At 30.4% G+C, this 27,853-nt stretch overlaps 1 protein-coding gene across 2 annotated transcripts; it reads right to left on the bottom strand.

Moving 5' to 3' along the window:
* Positions 1-3,537: 3,537 nt before the first annotated feature.
* Sec5 (secretory 5) lies at positions 3,538-26,196 on the bottom strand. 2 transcript variants are annotated; one of them, XM_067262104.1, is made up of 27 exons: positions 26,180-26,196; positions 24,064-24,213; positions 23,502-23,678; positions 23,145-23,277; positions 23,033-23,076; positions 22,704-22,773; positions 19,934-20,058; positions 19,786-19,863; positions 19,539-19,684; positions 19,063-19,144; positions 18,606-18,708; positions 17,115-17,227; positions 15,111-15,289; positions 14,949-14,996; positions 13,657-13,829; positions 12,639-12,760; positions 11,349-11,422; positions 8,093-8,176; positions 7,900-8,024; positions 7,144-7,204; positions 5,893-6,009; positions 5,676-5,817; positions 5,552-5,607; positions 4,945-5,067; positions 4,513-4,574; positions 3,847-3,906; positions 3,538-3,771 (listed from the first exon to the last, which is right to left on the bottom strand). In XM_067262104.1, the coding sequence occupies exons 2-27, from the start codon at positions 24,170-24,172 to the stop codon at positions 3,684-3,686; spliced, it is 2,694 nt and encodes an 897-aa protein (XP_067118205.1). In that variant the 5' UTR covers positions 24,173-24,213; positions 26,180-26,196; the 3' UTR covers positions 3,538-3,683. The 2 variants fall into 2 exon arrangements, with proteins under 2 accessions (XP_067118205.1, XP_067118204.1); XM_067262103.1 differs by lacking the exon at positions 26,180-26,196 and adding an exon at positions 26,068-26,171.
* Positions 26,197-27,853: the final 1,657 nt, after the last annotated feature.

Here is a 27,853-nt window from a genome sequence, read left to right on the forward strand (position 1 = left end):
CCCGACCACCCTATTGCGGGCCTGGCCGAGCCCATAATGGACTTACTAAAATAAAACCCTCTTAGTGCCCACAGAGCGGAGCGTTTAAAAAAAAGCTCATTAAAGTTTTCGCGCTTAGACCAGTCGAAAATTAATTCGTTCAATAAGTACGCGATTAAGTGGATTAATCGTATTTTGAACATCATATTTTCGATAAAACATTGGGTGTGTTTGTTAATAGCAGTCTTTTCGCCATTACGGGCGTGTGCTGTTGTTTGTAAGCATTTGGTAACGATAATGAAAGAAAGAAAAAGATGGCGGTGGAAAATTTTATGGTTATTCTTCAGTTAATCGTCTCGAATCGATCAGTTTTCTTCTCTGATACGTAGTTGTTCTTGTAATAATTTCTTATAATTGTTTTTTTTTCTTTTAAATAAATTACTGAAAACTTAGTGGCCAAATTCATAGAGAGAATGGAAGTTCCATAAGAAACATGTTATGATGCCAGTGTCCTGTATGTCTGAATATTTTCTTTTAATTAAAATATTGTTATTACACACGGAATTTACTATTACTCGAAGATTTTTAATAACATAAAAACAAAGATAATAAACAAAATTCTTTAAATGTAAATAATATAAATTGTTTATTATGAAACTTTTGTATAAATAAAACGCGCGTGTATGTTTATAACGACGGAATTTAAATAAATTACAAGATTTTTTTTTTACAGTTTTCAATAATAATAATAATAAATAAAAATGTTTTATACGTTGAATTGGATCGTTTCTTTACATTGTCTAAAATATTTAAGACGTGGAATTGCAATTTTTTTTTTTTTTTTTTTTTTTTTTTTTAACTCTTTCCGCCCTGTGGGCACTAAGAGGGCCTCTTTTAGTAGGCCCATTATGGGTTCGGCCAGGCCCACAATGGGGCGACCGGGTGGTGAGGGACGGGGCCCGACATATCCGAACGGACCACCCCCCGAAAAATTCCTGGGGATTATTCGACCCGTTCGGATTCGATCCCGGGTCCCCCAGAGCGGTAGGCTGCCACCTTTACCGCTCGGCCATCCGGCCGTCGGAATTGCAATATTAGAAAAATATTGATAAAATGTAAGCATGATACACTTTTCTACGGATCTAATTTGTGTTTAGCGATGGTTTCTGGTTCTAAACCGACTTTTTTCTTGATATTATTTTCTAGTTACTTCTTGAAACCACAGTCATTTAATTTTAACCTTTGTTAATTTACGTGATTTTATATTATAAAAAAATGCTATGGTATGTATGCTAATACTTTGTTGTATAGTATTATGCTATTCGTAGTATGATAATACTATACAATGCCGTATTATCATGCATTCCGGATTATCGAGTGCCGGATTAACCGACTTCCACTGTATTATATTCTTACTTATTAAATAAGATTTTGGTCATACTGATGTAATTCTTCTATTACAATTCGAAGATTGCATACAGGATGGATGAAGTTCCAGGTCGTGTTAATTAGGTTTGTTTTAAAATTTTATTAAATAGAGAGGGTGTGTTTCAGCCTTTTTAACAGTTGTTAGTTATTCAGGAAAATTCCTTCCATCACCATCTACCGGGCACTACCTGCTTACCGACCACTGACATTGAATTTTCCATTGCAAAAGAACCCTTCTTAGAAATTTTACTTCGGTTTCTCTGGAAGCTTTCCATAATCCGTTTAATGTTCGAAATCGACGACTTTCCAGAGTCATTTTTGTAGCTTGAAGGCGTAGAAATACATGGGTCCTTCTCATCGGTTGATTTAACAGGAATGTCAGAAAAGGATATTAACATTATATCAGTTTCTTCCATCTTCAGAAATGCTAGGGTTGAATGTTGAAGTAATATTCGATGCTTTGCCATATCTTAGAAGTCTCCGTACCATACACGACAGAATTTCATGCTGAACACGGGCTCTAGTACTTTGAGAGTAACTTTGAAAGTCGACTTTTATTTTTGAAACAACTTTCCGCATTCTAGTTTATTATTACAGCAGAAACTTTCAACTACCGTAAAGTCTTTGCCGAAACTTTCTTTGCATTCAGGGACCCAAGTTGAAAGGTTTTTCTGATTCTTTGGGTGGTTGTATATCGTTCGAATTTTGTTAGCGTTGGAGAAGTACAACCACGCTTCTTTAAAAGTTACAACAAATTCAGGTACTTCTTCGGTTCCCTACAGTTTGTATTTCTTTTGTAACCCTAGAATTTCGAAAATTATTCGATTAACTGTTGGCACTGGAATCCTTAATTTCTTCGCATGTCTTTTGGATGCTTTTGTCTCACTAAGGCCTCTCTGCTAATTCGTGGACATCGTGATCCGCAAACATTCGGCTTCTCTAAATTTTCTTTCTCCCGTGACAACACAATGGAATCTTTACTTTAAATTATTTAATTTTCGCTATATCCCACTTCGGAAAGGACAATAATGAATTCCTCGAACCAGCTATAAGTTTTCATCGGCATAAAATGAAATAATAATAATTATTATATGATAGTTTACTTAGCAGACAATCCTTTATCAATCTACTTTCAGCAGATGATAACCGACACGCGCATAATGAAAAGGCACGAATTTTAAATGATTTCCATAATGTTGAAATAGCCCTCTGTATATGTATGATGCTGAGGTATCAGTTTATGTGAAGAAAACATTATTTCTCAGCCTAGATATCGCGTCGCCATATACAAAATAAACAAACCATCCAAGGAATCGACCCTTTACGGTTGTAGATCTTTGCGTATATTAACTTATTTTTAATACCACAATCTAATTTAAAACTATATTGTAACGAGCAAATATTTATTGTGGCAACGTCACAATGCCGGGCTGTAATTTTTAATTTAAAATATATGCTTTCCACCTCAAATTATTAGTGTCTTGTCCCTGTACATCATAGTTTTCCTCTTAGAAATAGAGCCACGCCGATCATGTAGCTCCTTTCATGGAAAAATTTTTGAATTAAAATAACATGACTTCTGGTTTTCGCCTGAAGTTCGTATATAATTAACACAATAAACGACTTCTTCTAATAACACTGTAGTGCATAACACAGGGACACAGATTAAAACCTTTCACAGTGTTGGATACGATAGAGAACCAACTAACGTTTTCGGCTTCCACCGAGGCCACCTTCAGGTTGAGAACTAACGGTCGTCCCCACAGACCCCCAGAATCGAAGCCTCCTGCCTCTAAGCTTTCCATATCTAGTCTGACTTTTTGGTGTTTAAAAACCAAACTATTTTATCTGGGTGGTTTTTGAATCATTCTTGTGTATTGTTAGCAGTAATGATAAATAGCACAAATATGCATAGAACGGTTGTGCTCATTTGTTTCGGTAATACCACATAAAATGACCTGTCCCGGTAGTAATAATCGTTCTCCTTCGATAAAATTTCTCGATAAACAGCTACAATCAGCATATGTGGTTATATAGGACAGTAATATATGAATAATTTTGATTTTGGATTAATTTTATTTTGAGTAGAATGAAGATCAAAATTCAAATGCAACATAAGAATGGGAAATATTTGATAAACAATAACTAATTTTATTATAAAAAATACAAGATGTGATTTTTTAAATAAAAAAAAAACTTGTTTGCATTTATATTTTTCAATTATTATTATAAAAGGAAATAAATATTCTGAAAATTATTTTTGTATTCTCAAGTTATTAAACCGAAACAATTTTCTCTTTAGCAAAACACAAGAGCTGCATCTGCATCTGACTTTCAAATTTTTTTAATAATTTTTGGAATAATCTATATTAAAAAAAGGAATACATTAGATAAATACACTGGTGTTTATGTTCACCAATTAAAGAACGTTTTACGTACTCTTTATCGTTGGTGTCTCCAATTCCCGTCAAATGACTGCGACAGGTTTTGAAAGATTTTCTGTAACAAATACGAAAGTCTTGACAATTTATAGTTTTGTAAATGATTAATTACTACAGGGTGACCAAAAAGTTACTGTATGGTAGAAAAGGTTTAAGTAAAGTTTCATTAAAAGTGAAATTTTACATGTAATATTGTAGTTTCTTCTACAGCAACAGCTAGAAATATCCTTGGAAGCCCCCAAATCTGGAGGAAGTGAGGTCCACAAACCTAGGAGGCCAAATTCCATGGAAGGTTATGTGATATGTAAGACTGCATGGTAACTTTTCGGACACCCCGTACAAGAATATAAAGGCTGTATGAAGGTTCTAAGATCACACACAGAGTAAACGTGGTCCATAATGGATTGTCCAGATGAGTGAAAAACAGGATTGCCTCCAGCTTTTACCACTAATGATAAGATTAGGAGATTTGAATTAAATTTAAATCCAGATCACCTTATGATAGGATGATAACTTACCACACAATCAACTGGCCATGTTTATGAACAAATACATTCATACAGCAGATATACTTCATTAATAAAACATGCTTCAAACATAATTTCACGAATGACATTTATTGTAATATTTTTGTAAAAATTTATAATATTTTTAAACAACTTACCCACTATTGTAAGTTTGGTAATCTTGTAATGTTATTTCTAGGGCTTTATTATCTAAAGTGGCCTGTGTGAATAGGAAAACAGCATTTTAAATGTGTTTCACAAAAACGCTTGTTAAGGGGCTGTCCATAAATGATGTCCACACAGGAAGGGAGGAGTTGAACTTGGCACGTCCATTTTATTTCATTAAATTTTATACAGTTTATACATTTTATTATTCATAAAGTGGTAAAGATTTTGAGGAGGGTTTAGTTTTGTTGGATGTCTGAAGAGGAGAAGAGGTTGTGGAAACTTGGACAAACTGGGACAATGGGGGAGAGAAGTAGTAAAAATTTCAAGAAAAATGTGGACATAATTTATGAACAGCACCTAATTAACAATTTTAATTTTTAATATTAAACTCTAACGATTATCATGGATATCTGAAAGTTTACCTGAATATTTCCATCTTGCAAAAATATTCCTACACATTGAAATAATCTACTAAGTTCTTCAATGACTGCTTCCACAATTCTTGTCATTACTTTCTCCACAAACGGTGGTGAAACACTGAAAACCTAAAATCACAAAGTGTTTATCATCAATAACATGACACATTAATATAAAAATATCTCAATTAGTTTGTTAATTTAGAAATTTTTGAACTATTAATTGGTTTAATTTCTTTAAAAGAAATGAAATCACAATCGCTCTTATTGTTCTATTTTTGATGGTCCAAATACAGTTTTATTATTTGTTCAATAACTATTACATATACAAGATATGTAGAGTTCCTGGAACTAAACACATTCAGTTCCTAGTTCCAATGAAGGTTCAATTTGTCTTAATCTATTTAACCCTGTATTTGTATTTTTGTTTTAAACTTTTTCATCCTGCAGATACCACGAGGAACATCTTTCATGTCCATTATGCATTTGGCCAGGTTACAATGGGACAAACTAGGTCCCTCAGAGTGGCACATACGTACTATAAACATCTCAGCCACCAGGTTATTTGTATATATATATAATGTTTAACTGTAACATTTAAGGAGATACTTACTTCAGCATGAACAGCAATCATATTCATAATGATATCTTTAACGTAAGCACTAACACCTGAAACACACAAATAGAAGTTTTAAAATAAAATTAATTAATTATAAATATTTTGGAAACAAACTTACCAACAGGCTTTGGGCATTTCTTCCAATCAAATTGATTTGCATACATTTTAGGTTCAATAGAACCAACAATAGGATCGCATTTTCGTTCTAGATAAGCTCGAAATAATTTTGCTTCTAATTCTCTGTATTTAGCTTGACTACACTGAAATATTATCCTCTTATTTAATTTATTTCCAACAAATGCAATGTAAGTAATTTATGAACTGAAACTACATACCTTAATAACTAACGACATGTCTGGATAATTATATTTTTGATACGTTTCGTGTAACCTTGGTATAATTATCTGCGTCGTATATGAAGAATTGCTAAGAATGATTAACAATCGTTTGTCCTAAAAAAGTTTAATTAATTAATAGGAATTCTTTTAAATAAATATTCTGATATTGTAACTTCAAATCAACACTGAAAATTTAATTATTTTATTGTTATTTTGTTAATACTCTTATAATATGAAATTTTAGCAAAAAATTGTGAAAAGTCAAACAACTTTTTAAATATAGTAGAATGCCATTAATCAGGGCAATAATACATAGGAATACACCCAGATAATTGAAAATCATGAATAATAAAATCTGCATTTATTACAAATTGAACAGTGCTTTTTTAATGTTCTCATTTTTATCCACTACACAATTTTTTCCTTTACACATAATACAACAAATTTCTACTTAGCAACCATCCTTTCTGTACAAAATCAATAAGAACTAAAACTGAAAGCATATATTCTCCTGTATAATATGTATTCTACATAATACTAAATAATCTACAAATTCTTGTTCTTTTTAATAACCTAGAATACGAAGACACGATTGAACACCAATAGAATTTCAAAGAAAACTGCAAAAACACTATATAAATTTTGATTCCTGTACTTTATGAACGGATAAAATGCTTATTGGATCTTCCTCATCCATTATCAGATCCTACATGCACTTGATTTGTACAAGAATAATGAAAAAATAATAATAGATGAGCCAGAAATTCATATTTTATTTAAAAGTTCAAATAAACTTTTTAATCATTGTTGTTTGATTTGAAAACCGGGATTTGATGACAGAATGAGGGTTGTGAGAAACATTTTATTCATTACTAAATTTTGACTCATACTTTATGTAGCATTTCTACAATTTTCTTTGATTCTCTATGGAGTCAGTAAACTTGGAAACTCATCTCTTAATAGACTTTCTAGTGTATATAAAAGAGACTGTTTTATTTTCTCAATTTATACACATTTATGATTTATTATTACTGTTTATAGCATCATATGATATAGTCAGATATAATTTCAAGCCGAGCGTATATACAGAATTTATTGCTGGATAAAATGTATAGTCAACTAAGGCGATATTTTATCCATGCCATAAAACATCGCATTTTATAAATATTTCATTTATTTTTGGAACCGAGCTTTCTAAAGTAACAAAATTATTATTATTTGTGAAGCAAAAAATATTTTGAAACTCACTCCGGATGTAATGTCTTGATAGTTATCGATACCAGATGGATCAGTTGCTATTGGAAACAACCTATCAAACAAAATCAATTATTATTAAGAGAATATATATCAACAGTTTTTAATTCTTTATGAATTAATCATTAATAGAAAAATATAGTTTTAAGTTTGAAATTTCAGAACTTGTAGATAATCGTGAACACGAAAATTAAAAAAAAGCCCTTCAAACTAATTCTAATATCAACAGTTAAAACATCGTGTGTATTTATACACATTTCTTCGATTCCAAAAAACACTTTTTTCACATTTTAATACCTGAAATGAAAATAAATCTTACAGTTGATGGCATCTTATGTTCAACATTAAAGAAACATGCCAGTTCTATAACCATAGATAAGCAAGTTGTGGCATAGTTGACAAGAAGAGATAAAGATTTTACTTTCATCATCTTTTCAGATTTGGCTAAGGTTATTACTATTACACTTTTAAGTAAACATTATATTAATATTATGCTTTAACATAAATTATTTTCTTTATTCATGACAACCAACAGGAATCAAGTAGCCTAAAAGTGCATGATTTTTCCAAAACATTTTACTCAAAATTACTGTAAACTGGATTTAATCTGAAGAATTTCCTTAACAAATGTGCTTATCGTAATATTATAGAGAAAGAAAAGCATTGCAAAATTTTCATAAAAGTTAAAAAGTTCAATCAAAAGACCCACAAAATTACACTATATTTAGACTAAATTACTTTCATACATACTTAACTGGTGTAGATTTCTGTGTTACTGGTGGAAATGCCATTTTTTCTAGAGCAACAACAAATGCTTGTAGCAAGCTTTGTGACAAATGTTTAATGTTTGCTTGTACAGTTATTTGACTGAAGATCTAAAATATGTAAATACTTTTATAAAAGTAACATTCAAAATATCAACACAAAGTGAATAAAAACTTACTTCGATTTCTGTTGGACCGCAATGCAATACTGTATCTCGTATTCTCTGCAGAGTTTCCACTACTATATTTTCAAACAATAATGGCTAAAAAAGAAACAAAAAATATTAATATACTATGAATTTTCTAACTCTTAACTTCATTTCTAAATAAACTGGTAAATTTATTAAGTTTTAAGTATTTAAATCAAAAATTTATGAATGAATGGATTGTTTGATTTGATGGTTGCAATGTAACAAACATCACTGTTTTGTAGGTGAATATGACGAATACATTTAAAAGTTTTTCAAAAAATAAAAACTATTGTAAATGACATGAATGCAAATTCAATCTAGATTATTGTGATTTTCATGATCAGTTCAGACTAACAGCTGTTACCTTGCCAGTTGACTATTTTAAGTTAGGCTATTATATTACAATAAGCAAAACTGATACACTTCCATAGTAAAATGGAATCATGCAATAAATTCCATTCTAATTATGGGTATTTTAGTGCATAATTTTCTCTTCATATGTTATTTAAATTTAAGCCTGTTTTACTATCATCAAGAAAGCTAAATCTGCACAATTCAAAAACTGATATTTTGATGGAACCATCTCCATGATACACTTGCAGTTTTTACTTTTTGCTTATGTTTCACAGTTAACTAGCAGATTCCTTAAAAGTGTTTCTATTGATTAAAATCAATAATAATAAAGAATGCCTCGTGATTTTACCATCCTCCGACTGGCTGGAATGCTTGCAGATCATGTAGATGTCAAGCATGATTTTAAGTAGAAAATCTGCCCACAAACAAGTTGTGGAAAATGATCAGCATGATTTTACATGATTGCGAAATGACTGTAAAGCAGAAAACTTGATATTGCAATGCGGAATCACATCTACCTGTTTTCCATGTTGCAAAGGGTGCTTGTGAGATAGGCTTTATACTAATGCAGGATGTTTGGGTAAACTATTTATTACAAAAATCATAGATTCAAACATTGTTCCAACCAGATTTTCCAGATACAGTAGAGCAGTGGTCCCCAACCCTATGCCCGCGGGCACCATGGCGCCCGCCAATCGTTTTACGTGTGCCCGCCACTGTGCAACCACGATAAAAACAAAAATATTTCGGTTTTCAATAAAATGCTATGTAAAAGTTTTTTCACTTTGAATGATTAACCATTCAAAAGTAGAAATGGCGTCCAACACAGATGAAAGCACAAAGCGAAATGCGACCGATCTCTTTTTCCCCTCCGCCAAATCTGCACCAATTCAATTTCCCATACCTGAAATGAAGTAAAACGGTCTGTTCTGAATACTGTAAAATCAAAGTAGGGAAACGTGTACAGCCCGTAACTTGGAGTGACCTAGAAATTTCAGCAGTCGTTAACTAAAAAAAAGTAATCTCCGCCACGATATCTCTCGCACCATCTAGAAATATTCCTGGGTGACACCATGATATCCACACCGGGTGTCACCCATGCTAATGTCACATTATATAAGATTTGTTTAGAAACAACTTATTTAAATGGAGCCCCAATTTAAATTTTGTCTAGGGCCCGCTAGAGGCTTCATCCGGCGCTGTTAACTATGTCCAAATATAAATTCACCTTGAAAAAATAAATGGTGCCCGTCATCCAGCCGGTATTCTGGAACGTGCTCTTAGGTACAAAATGGTTGGGGACCCCTGCAGTAGAGCATCGATTATCCAACTTAATTGGGAACTGGGGTTGGTCGGATAACCGAAAAGTATGAAAAATACATTATTAGTATAGTGTATTAGGCCTGGTTTAAATACTAGCCTCCCTTTCATGGTCGAGCCAGTGCTGCCAGCTAACATGCAAAAATTTAACAAAAATAATATTAAAGTAGCCAAGACATAACCAAATATTGTAGCGCCACATCACTAGCGGACATTTGAATTTGCCGACTAGAACGCGGTCGGTTAATGGGGGGGTCGGATAATCAATGCTCTACTGTACTTTTAAAACCAAATTAAATTATATAATTATTAACATTGTGGTCACATACCTTAAAAATTGATTGATTAGACAAATTTGTTAACTTGATATCTATTATTTTAATGAAACTGAAGATTCAAAAATAATGAATTTTATATTTGTTAATTACATTGAAGATCATTCACAATATGAATTTAAAAAATAAATCCCAGATTGGTAAATATTTTATTTTAACCATTGCTTATAGCAGTAATTTAACATACAGTAATTAATTACTATCACTCTGTAATGCAACTTTACATGCAGAAATTAAATGAATTGCAAGATATATACAAAAAAAAAAAAAATCTACATTATGCAGCAGTTAATAATCAGTAATAATTTTCTAACTGGAAAAAATAGCAATTTAATTAAACTAATTTAAAAATCATATCATCATAGTTACTAAACTTGTTTTTATCATCATCACATTCTAAAATATACAATTTTTAAATTGTAAAAAGTATTTTGAAGAGATCATTTAATAAACACAAATATTCAATTATTTAAAAGCATCATATATTTGCATTAATAAATAATTCCAATTAAAAAATTCTAAAATGAGTTAAAATTTTGTAATAGTAGCTGTAGTAGTAGTAAGGAGTAATTTCATAATATTGACCATTTAATATTAAGAAAATGTTCGTATAAATCCTCGAAATATAAATAAGATAAAATGTGTAAGAATTGAATATACGTAGATGAAGATATAATTACCATAATAATTGATACACGACAGAAAAATCAGTATAATAGTTGAGAAAATAAAAAATAGAACGTGAACACCATTCTTTTTTTAAGTCTTTCCATTCTGTGAGCACTAAGAGCAACTTTTCTACAGGCTCATTATGGGTTTGGCCAGGAGGTGAGGGATGAAACCTAATACTAAGACAAACCACCCAAAAAATTCCTGTGATTGTTTGCCTGGATTTGATCCTGTATTTCCCAAAGCAGTTAACCAATGTCTTAACTGTCTTGGCCTTCCAGTCAGTCACTATTTTTGTTGTTTCTTTCATATAACACAAAACAAAATTTAATTTCACTAAAACTTGCATGCATTTTATCTTGTGAATACTGTATAAACTGCTTTTTGTTTCCCTAACAGTTTAGTGTGTTTATTTTCAGTTTAATCCGAATAAACATAACATAGACTATAAATAAAAATAATAAAATGGTTTAGGAACTAAAATTTATAATACTGTCATTGCTATTACACCAAATATCTACTATTAATAGCAAAATTTAAAATTATTTGCAAATTTTAGTACTCACCAGTTGTGTAGTTGCTCCATTTTGATCATCAATTTCGACATCCCAAGTCTCACGTAAATGTAAATTTTGAACATCTGAAAATTAACATTACATTAAAAATAAAAATAATTTTAGTTTTTTTTTTATACAAAAATTATAAAATTTTTCCATATTCATATACAGCGTGGTTATAATTAAAGTTGTCCTACTCAGACCTGTCTAGAGCCCGTTCTCGTGGACGTATTTTGACGAAACTTGGTATATATGTTATACGGATCACGGGGAAAAGTAAAATGCAAAAAAAAATATTTAGTTCAAATTTTTTAGTGGTAAAAATTCGAACTAAATATTTTTTTTTGCATTTTCCTTTTCCCCAGGACCCATATAACATATATACCAAGTTTCGTCAAAATACGTCCACGAGAACGGGCTCTAGACAGGTCTGAGTAGGGCAACTTTAATTATAACCACCCTAAACTTATATTAACTTGATTACTTTATGCATAACAATTATTTGATATGATATATTAATATAGTTAATTACTTATAGTAATATTTAAAACCATGTTTTGTAAATTACTAATATATTATTACTGATGTAAAGACAGAGAAAGCTAATATTCAAGATAACTAATAATAATTTTTAATTAAATTGAATCTAATCTGATAATGGATCTAATAATAAATTATAATTAATTGGAGACTAAATAATGCCAGTAAAACAAATTAATTATATTCATTTAATTAAATATACAGTCAAACCTGTTTTTATGCGCTCTTTTTATGTGTGATTTTTATTTGTGTGATTTTTTTAATGCGAATTTTTAATTTGTGCGGTTTTTTTGTGCGATTTTTATTTGTGCGGTATAGTTGGCAACTAGTCTCGTGCGATTTGTCATGTCTCACGTTGACTTATTATAGCTAAATAAACTTATTATAGTATAAATGCACTTATTATAGTAATATTATTGCATGAATATGCAAAAAATGAAATTATTTACTTTTTAAGTCAACAAAACACCACCTGGACAAAAATATGTAAAACAGACGATAGACCAGACGATGCAGTCAAGTGCTGACATCTGTTGTCAATAAATTCTATTTCGTACGGTTTTGAGTTATTTTCTATGTGAGACTTTTTTTATGCGGTCCCTGTTGACCGCATAAAAAAATATTTTTTAATTGTGTTGCGAAAACTATTTTTTACAGCCATTCGTGAAGTTTCGTGCGATTTTTTTATGCGTTTTTTTTAATGCGGTCCTTATCCCACGCATAAAAACAGGTTTGACTGTATACATCTGTTAAAATTACCATCAGTTGCTTGGGTGAACAAAGTAGTCATGGTGAAAACACGAAGGTCAAAAAGTAGCTGTTGAATCACATTCAAAATATCTTCAGGTAAATCCAGTTTTAAAATTGATGAGTAACATTGTCTGAAAATAGCAATTAATTAACTTTTATTTTAAATTTATAAAACTTTTGAATATTAAATAATATGAATAAGATATTCATTTGAATGTTTCATGTTTATAGAATATAGCATATGCAATTTCAGTATACTGTGTTGGCCTGAATATAAATCAACTCCCAATTTTAAAATCCATACTTTTTGAAAAAATTAGAACCCAAATATAAGTCAATCTTTAATTATTAATTTCATTTGCATACAAAAAATTAGCAATTTGAATTAAAGAATTTGGAAATTCATTAAAACAATACTTCTTCACAAGTTTCGTTGTCACCTCTCTCCTGTTTCCTATTTCATTAATTTGACTCCAAAATATTTGTAAATACAATCAGCATAAATAAATTGTTGATTGCTTTCGTTTCTTTTTACAAACTGCATTAAAATCATACCTAACTGATCAGAAAATTGTACTCATAGGGTTTGGCAATCTTCTCTCAATTTTTTACAATTGCTTGATTAGTAGGAGTAAATTAAATTAGTTACCAATATAAAACTGAATAATCAATTACAGTATTTACTATTGTGCTAAACAGTTTTCTGGCTGCAGCAGAGCAGTCACAGCTTTGCTAAACAACCAATATACTGAATTTTAGTATTGGTTTAACTGTCTAAGATGTTTACCAAAGATAGTTAGCCTATCTAAATTGAAAAAAGGTTTAACTAAAATTAAATATAGATCATGATCGAGTTTATGCCCCTTTAAAACTGGAAAAACATCACCTAATGTTCAGGCCAACACAGTACACTATAACATTTATTTTAATTATTAGTCTGTATAAAAGCAATGTTGTTAAGCATGTAATATTCAATACGTAAGCAAAATTTTTGTATTTACAATTGAAAAACATGCGATATATGTACCTGAGTGAACGAATACATGATGGTAACCAACCTCGCAGTACTTCTCCTGTCTGTGATTTTGGCCAACAACCGAGATTGGTCAACTGTTGAAGATGTAATGTGTTCAATGTGTGAGAAAGCAAAGCCGCTTTCAATAAGTTGCACATTCTGTTTGTTACATCAAGAACCATTGTCTGAAAGAGAAAATTTTAAATCTAACAAACAAATAAGTTTTCAATACAGTAAAACTTCAATAAGTTAAACTGTATTAACACAAAGCCTTCAACAGTTCCCAGTATATAGGGTTTTCCATATAACATGGTCTCATTAAGTTCAAATTGAGATATAGTAGAGCGTCATTTATCCAAAAGCCGGTTAACCAAAAGCTTTCCAGTCGGACTGTGTCATGCTGAATTGAACGTTTTTGATACTAGATTAACTTCTAAAGTATAATTTTTTTTGTTTTTATATTTTTCAATATATTTATTTTGTTTGTACAAAATAAAGAAATAATTTTTAACGATACAACAGCCTTGATTATTATTATAAAAATTTTCGTTACGCTTAAAATTGACGAAAATTCAACACAAAGTGACATGCAATGGAGAAAAATTCAACACGAAGCGACACGCAACAGAGAAAAATTTCAACATTGGATAGGTTAATATATTTTTTCGTACATAATCGGTTATTTGAAAAAATCAGTTATCCGTACAACCCCAGTCCCCAATTGATTCGGATAAATGACGCTCTACTGTACTTCTAATTTAAACCTATTTTTCTATGTAACCTCTATCCTTTGATAGATCTACAATCTTCATTTTCTCTTATATTCTACGTGAATATAAACAACTAAGATAAACAAATATTATAACTTCTTGCCAAACACAAGACCATACCCTTACAACCTACCATTGATATCCTTTTACTGATACAATATGTTACCAGAATTCTGATTGGAACACAAGAAAGTGCACTTTCTTGTGTTCCTATCAGAATTCTGGTGCACTCACAAGGACCAGGTGCACTGGAGCACCACAAACAATATAATTTTGTAAATATTCTGTGAATATATATGTGAGAAATGACTTGATAACAGGAAATTTACAGTCAAGAAAAATGAAAGAAAAATCAGGTTTAAACTCATTAAATCTAAATTCTTTAACTTGAAATCTGGAAGTTTTTATTCATTAAACTTTGACTTAGAGTATTGTAAAACATTTACAATTTATGTTATAACTTAAAAATAATTTATAAATATATATATATTTAAGTTTTATAGAATTCTAATAATTTAAAAATTTTGAACTTACCTTGAAAGCAATCTGTTTATCTATTTGATGACTATTTTGTACTTGTACCTAAATTATGAGTTAATGTTATAATTTATTAATAATAAACTAAAAAATATTAAATTATATTCTAATATATGATTAATTTAAGTGTTTGAATTTAAAATATAATAGAAAATAAACCTCTCTTATATTCAGTTGTCCATTAAGGTAAGCTTGGCCTAATTTCCATAATTCTGGAAAATTTTCAGAATAAAACTTGGTTATTTCTTCTACAAATAATACAACTTGAGGAGTGTCGTTTTCCCAGGAACTGTCATTAGATAATGACTGGTCTTCATTTTCTTTCTCTAATTCTTTTACTATTAATAATAATACAGCAAATTAAATCTTTGGAGAAAAACCTTTAATATTTTTCTATGCAAAAAAATTTTATTAATAAATCAGAATAATATGTTTAAAACAATTAAGTACTAAATAAACAAAATATGTTTATTTAGTACGTTAATTATCATCTTTAAGATATAAATTTTAATATTTTTGAAGTGACAACTTAAAACTCATTTCTGACTGGAGACATTCATAAAATAAAACTTAAACTATCTGTTACAAAACGTCTGTTTGTCAGCCAGATATCTGGAAACCCAGGATCAAATCAAGATGTTTGAAAAATCCCAGAAATTTTTCAGAAGTGGTTTGTCCCAAATGTATCAAGCCAACTGGCCATCCCATTGTGAGCCTGGCTGAACTCAGAATGGGATGGTAGTTAGCTTGAGAATGAATGAAAAAACTTTTGTTTACCGCATTGTTCTCTGACATTATAAAGCAAGTGTTCCATTCATAACAGTCCAAAATTTCGAGAAGCATTTTCAAATCTGTCTGCCTGCAGACATACATATGTTTATGGTCCTAAATGATAAAGTTATAAATTTTTTGAGTCATCTCAACTTTTAAAATTAAATTATTATAATTAAAACAGAATTCATGTAGAATCAATCTGCTGCTGTATTTAATATACTTGCTTATATCATGGATAGTTTATATTTCTGATTTTATTACATTTTTTCATTTATTTTTTAATTTAAATTAAAAAGATACAATTTGCAGATAATTGTTTTCAATTAACTATTTAATGATATGCTTATTCTTCAAATAATAATAGCATTTAATACAAATTTATTTCTTCTTTCTTTGAATGTAATTTAGATCTATCCCAATTCATCATCACAATCTATATTTTTACATTAAACGTTAGGTACCATCTGCACTAAAAAGACTTTTTTTCAGTGGAGCAACTAGTTAACAAAGGTTAACACCATAATTAGGCCCAAAGAACTATCATTAGCAATTATCAATACAAATTCCCACTCTGGATTGATCTTTTCTTTTAAAGTATTATATATTAAATTCTAATTATTAAATTTAATACAAGATGACAACTTAATTGCCTATCTTTAGTCAAAATTACTTTATATCTACATATTTAATTAACAAAGTTATGGCACAAAAAGTCTGACATTATTTAATTAAAGCAAAAATAGTTATTTGATTCTATTTGTGTCATTTTTACTTAAATTACCATACCAAATACATTAAAACGTTATTTAAGTTACTTTTAAAGTAAGACTTAAAAATTTTGAGGCAATTTCACAAATTTCGTCAAGATCAGTTTTTTCCATGCAAATATAAAGTTGAGAATTCATTTTTTTTCAATGTTCTCAACATGATTCACCACCTCTGACATATTGTCATGGATTTACTAGGTAACATTGTAAGTAATGATATAAAATTATAGTTCATCAATAAGTATGAGCATGGTTTGTGTGAGGTTGGAATGTCTAACATCTTCACCAGTTTTCCATTATCGTCTTCATACATTCTGAACCCAATGATTATTTTTACATTTATATTGTTAAAGATTTTACTGCTTGTGTTATATTGTAAGTCAACCAATCACAATGTAATATTGATTGTTAATTGATTTACTTGTCTAAATTCTCTGTCAGACTGATGAGGGGCTTGGTCTGAAATGCATCTTTGACAAACCAAAAGACAATAAAGAAACTTCTTAAACAGTGATGTGACTCCTTGTATGATTTGATCTCTCTGGAGTATCACAATATTTGTGTATACACTCGATTTATATATAAAATTATATTAAATTAACTGTAATTAAAAGTCTCTTACTGGAGTTAAGATACTGATCACGACTCATATTCATGCTGTTCATTATCCATGTTGTAAAGTTTTGAATTGTGCCCCATGCTGGATCTCCCGGAGCTTCCAAATTGACTAAATATCTGCGTAATTAAAATTTATTTAAATAAATTTACTGAAATAATTCTTAATAAACTTTCAAATTAATTTTTATAATTTTATTATAGTCAAATTATTCCTTTAAACGTAATAAATTGCATAATAATAAACTTAATCCATTAATCCAAGCAGTTATTTAATAATTTAATTATTTAAATAATAACTTTAAAAATTTTTGTAGCATTTCAAAGCTACACATTTTGAAAATAATAAAAATATAGTTATTAATGACGTATCAAACTTTTTGATAAAAATAACACACCAATACCAGTTAATATAAATCCGAGATTCACTACTTCACAAACCAAAAAACCAGATATAGAAAAGAACTACTCACTTTGAGAAGCAAATATTTTCATCCGTTTTTAAAAACATCCCCAGGCTAGTGTTCTAAAATTCAAATCGCACATGTTTACAAACAAATTATAAACTTTATGCAGTCATTGATGATTGGTGGAATGTATGTATGTAGCAACCTACATGGAATGTGCTTCTGCTGAACTTATCCTGAACACGTGGAAAATATATACAAGTTCAGTTGAAGCACATTCCATGTAGGTTGCTACATACAAACATTCCACCAATCAGTGTATCAATTGCTATCCTCCAATCACTGACGACTACATAAAGTTTGCTTCTCAAAGTGAGTAGTTCTTTTCTGTTGTAGTGGATAGTAGTAGATCTCAGATCAAACTTTTTGCATTTTTTAGCTAAGAAAGTATCATTTCTTTAATTATAAAAAGAGTTGTAGTTCATCTGTAATTGTAATATGATGAAGTTAACACAGAGAATTATGATATATTCCTTATGCTGTGTAGACATGACAATAATTCTTCTATGAGAGTAGCTATCACAAGAATATTTGATGATAAATTCTTGTGATAGTGAAGTGTTTACATCACAAAGCAATACAATAGCTTGGTAGAAAAATGGTCAAATTACTTTGTGCCAAAGACAGTTATTCCAGAATTTATTGCAATTAAGAAAAGTAAGTTAAATAGTCTGGATTCCTTTTGATAATGTTCCAGAAAATATCAAATCCATAAAAGCAATGCTCAATTCACATAGACTCACAGGTGCATACAATGTCATACTAAAATATCTGTACGCTCACAAGAGAAGATTAAACCCTGTTTACATGACAAAAGCATGAGTGTATTCTTGTCAGAATACTCAGCTATCTAGCTTGATTTTATTGCAGCGTGTAGTTTATGAGAGAATTTAGTAATAGTAACTGTCACAAAAGCAAATGTCATAGTCCACTCTTGCCATATAAATGGGGTTTTATATAATCTTATATATTGACAGCTATATTATATATCTAATTTTTATTTTGATAATAGAATATAAAAATTATTCAACCTGATTAATTTCTTCTGTTCATCCATACTACAAGGCAATTTCTTTAAATTTCCAGCCAACATATTTCGAAATTGTTCAATTCTCTGTTCCACTTCTTGATAAACTACAGATTTTAAAATGTATTTTAACAATGATTTTACAAATGACTAACACTATGTTAATTGCTGTTTATTTACCGCTTCCAACAATAATACTTGTATACAACAATCACGTTACTTATAGAATTAAGTTTAAATTAATCTTTAAATTTATTATCTTTCATAATTTGCATTTTCACAAGCTTAACTTCTATAATGCAATAAATAAAACAACAATATGGTTTATAAATTTCATACTAACTACTATAAAAAATTATTCAATTCTATAAGTGATGGCATTAAAATTATTGGCAAGTTATTTATATTTTATTTATTAGTAAAAACTTTTATATACATTTATAAAGTTGTTATAGGATTACCTTTTTTAAATACGGCTACTTCAGTATCATGAAACAGTTGTTTTGCTCTTGCGTAATCATTTATCACAACATCATAATCACCCTATTAAGAATAAATATTTTAATATAATACATTTAAGAATAATATAGAAGATATAGATAATGAACCAAGTAAACTGAGCAGTGCCATAACTAGACAGGTGCAACAGGTGCACATGCACAGGGCCCAGAATAAAGGGGCCCTGAAATGGAGTATTGTAAAACAATTGTATTATATTTTAATTTCCAAATTTTAAATTCTGCCACCAACGTTTTTGATTAAAGTTAACAAATAACTGACCTTTTTTTACCTAAAATAGAGCCCCAAAAATAAAATTTTCCATAACCCGTATGAAAAGCAAGTTACAGTACTGACTGAGAAAATCAGAAATTGCAAAAAAAAAAATCAATTTTAATAACAGCAATTAGAACTTAAAAATTTAATTAATTTCACTTACTTTTTGTATGTTACGTTCTATGCTTGCTGGAAGATTAAACAAAAATCTGAATCTTTGGAGAACGCCTAAAGCATTACGTGTTGAATCGGCTTTATCTTTCCTCGCTAAAACTTCTTGAAAGAGTAAATCTGCATTCTGTTTTGATTCTTTATTTAAAAAAAAAAAATAATAATTAAATGTATTAAATTTGTGAAATATTTTAAAAATGTTCAAGGCTGATTTTAATTTAGATTTTCAGAAATCTTACTAGTTATTGCATCTTCTAATTTCTTTGTCAGATCAACTCCAGCTTCTTGTTTATCTTTAATCAATAATGACTGAAGTGCTAAGAATAATTTACAAAATAAGTTATTCCATAAAAGTATGTATTAACATTTTCCTATAAGGTTACTTACAAACTAGAACATCAAGACAATCCACAATTGACAATACATTTGATTTTAAAAATGCAATTGGTCCTTCTTTGCGTTGTCCAACTTTCCATTTCAAACAAGATAAACCAGCTTGAAGAGCATCGAAACTATTGAATAAGATTTTAAATGTTTTCATTTAAATTCCTGATCTAATAATCACAAATTCAGACATGTTAATATTTATTAATGTATTACTTTATAGCATTAAAACATAAGTAAAGTCAACATGAATTAAAGTTAAAATTATTCAATTTTTTATAAATTTAATCACTTTTTACATCATTTAATAACAGCATTGACTTAAATATTTCATCATTAACTAACATACTCTTTTAAAACACCTCAAAATTATTATTATTTAAGATGCAGATTAAATTAAAAGATGCTTCAGATCCTTCTTGGATTTCTGATTAATTTTTAGTCACAGCAACTTTATTATCTGGATTGTTTCAATAACTTTTCAAAATTAATTCAAGAATAATTTGGAACTGAGATACAAAAACACTTCATCAATTTCATAAAAGGTTTTCTTACCAAGAAGCATTATATTTTTATATTATGTTTACAAGCAGATATTTAATTTTTCTTTCTTTCTATGGGGGAAAACTAATTGTGTAAATACACTGACTGGTCAAAACATAAGAGACAGTGGTAATGCAAAGTGTATATATACTGGCATACCCAAGCAGAGTTTAACATACCTAAACCAAACTCAGCCTAGATGAACATCTAGTGTTTTCAATAGTGTATCACAACAGTGCAATTGATGAAAGTTCATAAATGTGTCAGTCTTAGTGATTTTGGTCATGAATGCATTGTTGGCACAAGATAGATTGGTCATTCCATTTCTAAAGTGGCAATAACTCTAAGATTCACAAGGAAAGTTGTAGCAAGGATCTAACAGGTGTATATCTAACAGGCCATCTGTAGCTGTAACAACACTCAGCAAGCAAACAGTGGCCAGTCTGTACCAGTCTAGAAAATGTCTGCTGACCAAGGGCAACAGACATTTTCCAAACTGGTACAGATTTACCAAAGGATAACAATGGTGCAGATCACATCTAGACTCAATGCAAGAGCTCCACACAACATAAGTGAGCATATGGTACAGAGCACCATGCATACTCAAGGATATAGAAACCAACATTCTATTTGTGTATGACTGCTGACATCACTGGATCATCAGACACTGTACTATGGCTAGTGCTGGAATATCAAAACAAAATTGAATTTCTGCAGAGGAAAAACAAATTTTGATTATATGAATCTCATTTCCAGCTGCACCAGGTTGATTGGAAGGATGCAAGTGTGACAATATCATCATAAAGCCATGTACCCATCTGACAAGTTGGTTTTGTTCAATGCAGTGATGATGTGATAAGTGTTCTTGTTGGACTCATTAGGCCTGTTAGTGTGTATCTGGAGAGGTCCTTAAACATAGCAAGCTACTAGAGTGTACTGGCTGATCACCTACATCCTTTTGTAGTCTTCATGCATCAAGGGGATGGTGCATTTCATCAGGGCAATGTGTCACTCCAATGGACTGCTATCATCTAGGCACGGTTTGAAGAACACTCGAGTTCTAGACCATCCAGTGATCTTCAAGGTCTGACTAAATCTCTTTGGGATGCTGTTGAGTAATATCTCAGATCCATGAAGCTAGTACTGACAGTAGCATAGTTGTAGACAATGGGATAACAACTATGGCTGGTACCTCATCAACCCTGTAACATCTGATGGTATCAATACCTAGGCATGTTCAGACTGCAATTTGTCTTGGAGAAGACCGACATGCTATTAATAGGTCTCTCAAATGTTTTGATCTGTTAGTGTATTTAATTTTAATTGTTGTTTTAATATTAAACTCATTTCATTACATTAACTTCATAGAACTTCCCAGATCATTTTACTCTTTTATATGATAAATTCGTATACAAGTTTATCAAAGAGTAAATCAGTAAAAATTTTTCAATAATTAGTTCATTTCGTTTTTAACTCTGCTCTGTAAGCACTAAGAGGTTCATTTTTTATACTCATCATGAGTTTGGCCAAGCCAACAATAGGGTGACCAGGATGTGGTCCAACGTATCTTGCACAGACCACACCTCAAAAATTCTAAAAAGCTGCTTGTCTGGATTCAATTCTGGATAAATGTATGTTCAATTATGTAACATGGAATTAATGCTGAAAATGAGAATTCAGTTACATTTTCTAACAAAAATTAGAAAGGAAATGATCGTTAAATTTCTAGTACAGTAGAGACTCATTAATCGGAACCCCGGTAATCGGAACGATTTTCAGTCGGACTGTGTCGTGCTGAATTGAACATTTTTGATACTAAATTTACTTCTAAAGTATAATTTTCATGTTTTTATATTCTTGAATATATTTATTCTGTTTGTACAAAATAAAGAAATAATTTTTAACGATACAATAGCCTTGATTATTATTATAAAAATTTTCGTTACGCTTAAAATTGACGAAAAATTCAACACGAAGCGACACGCAACGGAGAAAAATTTGAACATCGGACAGGTTAATGTATTTTTTTGTACATAATCGGTAATCGGAACAAATTACTAATCTGAACAACACCAGTCCCCAATTGATTCCGATTTTCGGTTCTCTACTGTATTTGGCAGTTACATTTTGAAAATAGGAATGTAAAATATTATATGACATTTTATGTATTTTTATATATCAAAAAATTCTTAGTAAATACTATTGATTTATTATAGTTAGTTAAAAATACCTTGCACCATGATGATTTTCTAATAAATACCAAGCAGGAACAAAATTTTCTGATAGTAAATTACCAGAACCTGTAATAAACAACCAAATATTTTTAAAATAAATAATTCTGTACTTAGGTAGTAAAACTACATTGTTATTACTGTATTTTTTTCTATTTGTAATTATTGCATTTAAATAAATGCAATTTCTTTGTATGAGAAAATTTATTAAAAGAGTTTATTAGTCTCAGATTAGTTCTTTATAATGTTTATATAACACATTATTTTCAATTTTAATTTTAATAATTAGATAAAATAAATACTTTAGATTATATTTCATTCATCATACCTTCAGGAAACATGTCATGTAATTCTTCTTCTGGAAATCTTCCTCTATTACATAATGATATAACATAAATATTTTCATATGAAGATTAATAACCAGTATTGTTTTCACTTACATATTTCCTTCATCTGATAATCTCAGAGGATCATCAGGATGAATCTGTGATGGAGAAGTTGGTCTATTTCTACCATAAGAAACAGTAATCATATGAGATTCATCTACCCAAATTGCAGATTCTTTGGTTAAATCTAAATTATAGAAAATATTATGTTAATATTTCTTAATAAAATTTTTCAATTTAATATAAGTTTAAATTCTATTTCTATGTTAAAATTGAAAAAAGGAAGAAAATATATAAAATGCAATATAAAAAATTGATTCAACATTTCATTCTTTCTCTATTAGAATTTTTATAAATTACTTTTAAAATTTACTCTAATATTATTAATAAAGTAGAAAAAAATTTGCTTACCAATTGGTTCTAAAAAACAGCGAAATTGCACGGTACAAGTTCCCTTTCCACTCGACCGTGTTATCACTGTCACCTCTCCGCGGATACCTGCACTTGCTGCGCCACATCTAGCAATTATTTTACTAGGTGATTTCCATTCTGCATACATCAAACAGTCTGCTCCACATATTGTCAGACCTTTATAAAAAAAAATTAAACAGATAGGAATGAAACTAATTTTCAAAATAGCAATATTTATAAAGAATAAAGCCTCTAAAACAGAGGATTTAGAGACAAAACTCAACACAGATTTATTCAGTTTAAAAAAAAAACATTTTAAAATCATAATACGCTCCATAATTTGAAAATTTATTCCTTTTTATGTTCTTTTTTGTTGATTTTTGTTGTTCTTTTTTGTATTTGATGCTCAAAGAACTACCTAAAGGCAGCCTTTAAATGTGACTGAAAATGCTTGTTTCAAATAAATTTGCATTGCTGGAGTTTCAAAGGTCTATTTCTTTCCAACTATATTGTTTAGTATTGTTAATTTTCCCACAAATTTCTGAAATATCTTAAAAATTACCTATTAAATCCTGTTGTGATACACCCAAATTCTCTCCTCTAATAGTAATTTTAGTACCAGGAGGACCTTCTTTTGGAGACAAACCAGTTACTTTAGGTGGTTCAGGCATTTCAAATTCTGATAAGTTATTCACATCTCATTTACAATTCTCTAAAATAAACAAATCGTTATTTTAAATAGAAATCATATTGTCATTATCAAACAAAAATTCATTAAATATCTATATATTGCATATCAAAGTTCAATACAAACAGTAATAAATATACAAATAAATCTTTTAGGGCCACTTTAAAAATTGCAATTATTTCATCCCTTGAATTTCTAACTACCACAAGGACTTCCTATACTACCACACTGTCACCTTATCCCAATAATCCAATCCAATTGATTATTAACTAAAAGAAAGCATTCAAATTTACCTTTTTAGGTTAATTTTTAACTCTACCCTGTGGATATTTTTCATACTTATCATGGATTTGGGCAAGGCCTCAATGGAGGGCGCCTAGATGACAAGGGAAAGGGTCTTGCATATCTGGGATGGAACACTTGTGAAAAATTTCAGTGATTTTTTGATAGCCCAGATTCAACACCTTGGCTGTTTGGTCATCAATATTATTTGGCTGAGTGGGTGGTATTGGAGTTGTTGCATTAATCAATTTTAGTGTTCTTTAATCCAGACATAAAAATCTGACAACCGTACTTGGAGTAGAGAGGGATTTGTTTGTGCTAGCTTGTCTTACTTGCAAATAATCATCTACAATGTTGCATATCTGGCTCATTGCTTCTTATATATAATTTTCTGCATACAAGTGTCCCTTTTTCCTTAGCAATAGGGTTACCATATGTCTGTATTTAGTAAAGACAGTCTGTACTTTAAAGGCTCTGTCCAAGTCTATACAATACTTAGAGAAAATAAACAAAATGTCTGTACTTTTCAACTGATCATGCAGTTAATAGTTAAATCATAATCACTTAGATTTAAATGTGAAAAAAGTGCTAAATTTTTGATAATTATTATTATATTTGTTGGCTAGGTAGCAACCTCGTATAAGCAAATATAACGGTTCTGTTGCTTAGGGACTGTCCATAAATGATGCCCACACTGGGAGGGGAGGGGGTTACAACAAGTAGGTCAAAGTTGAACAAGGGGAAAGGGAAAGGTTGAGCTTTGGTGGACATCCTTTTATTTCATTAAATTTTAAACAGTTTATGCATTTTATTATATTTATTTCAAAATTTCTTATATGTTTCATTTCTACTTATGGTATCTACCATTCATAAAGTGATTAAGGTTTTCAGGGGGATCGAGTTTAGTTGGACATCCAAAGAGGGGATGGATTACGGAAACTTGGACAAACTGGGACAAAAGGAGGGGGGTAACAAATTTCAAGAAAAATGTGGATGTAATTTATGCACAGCCCCTTAGAAAGATCCGCATATCCATTACAATGGTTTTTTTTTAATTCAATAGTACTTGCCTAATAAGTGGTAAAATAGTTTTCTTATATTTAAAATTGTATTCTGTGCTCCAAAGGAAAGTGCAAATTGAAACTTTATAGTATATATCTACATTTACTAGATTGAAAAATATGAATAAATTCCCTTTATTTTGCCTCACTGTCAGAATACTTTTAATGCTAATCTGTCCGTATTTTGCCTTCAACTATTATGGTAACCCTACTAGCAAACTTGATGTTCCAGACAAACAAAAACTAGCCATGTTTCTACCAACAAACACTAATTTTATACTATTTTAGAGTAATATTCCATTTCTTTTTTTAATTTTAATTTTAGTTAATCATTGAGCATGCAGAAAGCAACTTTTGATGGATTGTAATCATTGAAGTAACTAAGTACTTTGCTCACAGGAACAGCTAATAACTCCCTAGGAAGGTGCCATTGGTGCCCAGCATTAACAAATTATTGCCTTAATTTATATTTTAAATAAATTTTGAAGACAGCTGATGAAGACAATCTGTTACCTCAATAGCTCCCTATACTTACTGCATATGTCTAACATCTCTTTACAATATTACTTGCAACTTAACGTCAATGTATGCTTAGCCACTACGTTAATAAACATTTAAAAATCTAAAAAAAACAGTCAATTTCACACACCTTACACTTTTCTACAGTTACCGCCCCCTGTTGTATTGTTCGTATATCCCATTCAGCTTAATTAAATTTATAAATAAATAAATTTAATCAATTAAGCTACACTTTTATTTTTATTATTAATTTAAAACCTGTTACTTCAAATATTATAAAATTTCCTATGAAATTTTTAGTGCTAAAAAATCTGATAATTACTTAAACGCCGTTAAAATTTACGTCAATTTAACTCGCCAGAGGGCAGTTAAACATTAAAAATTTTGGCTTAAAAACTAAAAATAAATAATTATTAACCTTAAATACTCTGTTTTTTTTTCATTCAGTTTGGTCAGATAAATATAAAAGTATAATAAATTTCATAAAATAGACGAAATGTTATTAAACAAAGATTTAAAATAAGGGGTTGCCCATAAATCAGTAATGGCGGGTAGATTTTTCTTTATTTAATTAAAATTCTTTTTGCTCTGTGGGCACTAAGAGGGTCTTTTACTAGCAAGCCCATTATGGGTTCAGCCAGGCCCGCAATAAGATGGCTGATTGGTGAGCGAAAGGGTTCTACATATTTGGACCGACCATACCTCGAAAAATTCCTCCGAATCGATCCCGGATCCCTCAGAGCAGTAGGGTGCCACCTAACCGCTTTGCCATGACCGTTAAAGGTTTGATTTGTTGTGATACAGCAACACAATATTATACTAACGATCTGCTAAAAATCTCAGGGTCTCAATCATTATTTAAAGAATAATTCCTTTTTGTTTCAGAACTGTTGTATAGGGAACCATAATGTTTCTGTCTACTTATGCGTAATTAATAAAATAATGTAACGTTCGATACCCCGTGTTGTGTATTATTTCTTAGTACAAGTAAGGGGTTGAGGATATGCGTAGGTAATTTTGGAGGGTATGTGCGACGGTGTTGCAGAGCGTTACGGGCGGGATGGTTGTTGAAAATCATAGAAATTGCGTTACGTAATTTATAGAAGTTCGTTAATCCGGTATCAGATAATCGGCATTCTCTGAAAAGTGGCCGATGATTATTCGATAATATCTCGGCTTCCTAGTGTTCCGCCTATGTGTAGCTTTTGTGAATCGTACATATGAGTACATGCTGTAAAACATACACAAATCATTGAGGTTATTCAACTTTTCTTTGCAGGAGTTTCAATCGATTTTAATACAGTGCAGCTCATTATTAAATAGTTTAGAGAGCGTGCGTAAACAAATTGGAAGAGTACAGCAGCGTGTGCTGGTACAGAATGTACAGCAATGTCTGCAACGTTCGGATGCCACGTAACATCGAATTTTCCGAAAATACTAAAACGGCCGGTAATTTGGTATTTTCGATAATTTAGCATCGCTTTCGTCCCGCACGTCCGAATTAACGAATTTTATTGTATTCGTAACAACGATTGTCAATCTTGGCGCTCGGGTTGTCTCGTCCAGTTGGTTCTACTGTATTATTAGCTTTTGTAAATCGTATGTATAAGAGTACATGCTGTAAAACATACTCTTATACGTTCGTTATTATATTCGTGGAGAACTGAGGCACTGTTCCATAACTGTTTACAATCCAGAAGACCTCGTCAGGAGCACTCACTAAGCAACCGAAAAAACTGCTAAAGGGGACAAAGCAGGAGCTTGTGCCACTATGGACACCAAAACCTTAAAGACCAAACTCT

This window comes from Centruroides vittatus, unplaced genomic scaffold (assembly GCF_030686945.1).
Source record: "Centruroides vittatus isolate TY-2023 unplaced genomic scaffold, ASM3068694v2 contig_1401, whole genome shotgun sequence".
In the NCBI taxonomy this organism is placed as follows: domain Eukaryota; kingdom Metazoa; phylum Arthropoda; class Arachnida; order Scorpiones; family Buthidae; genus Centruroides; species Centruroides vittatus.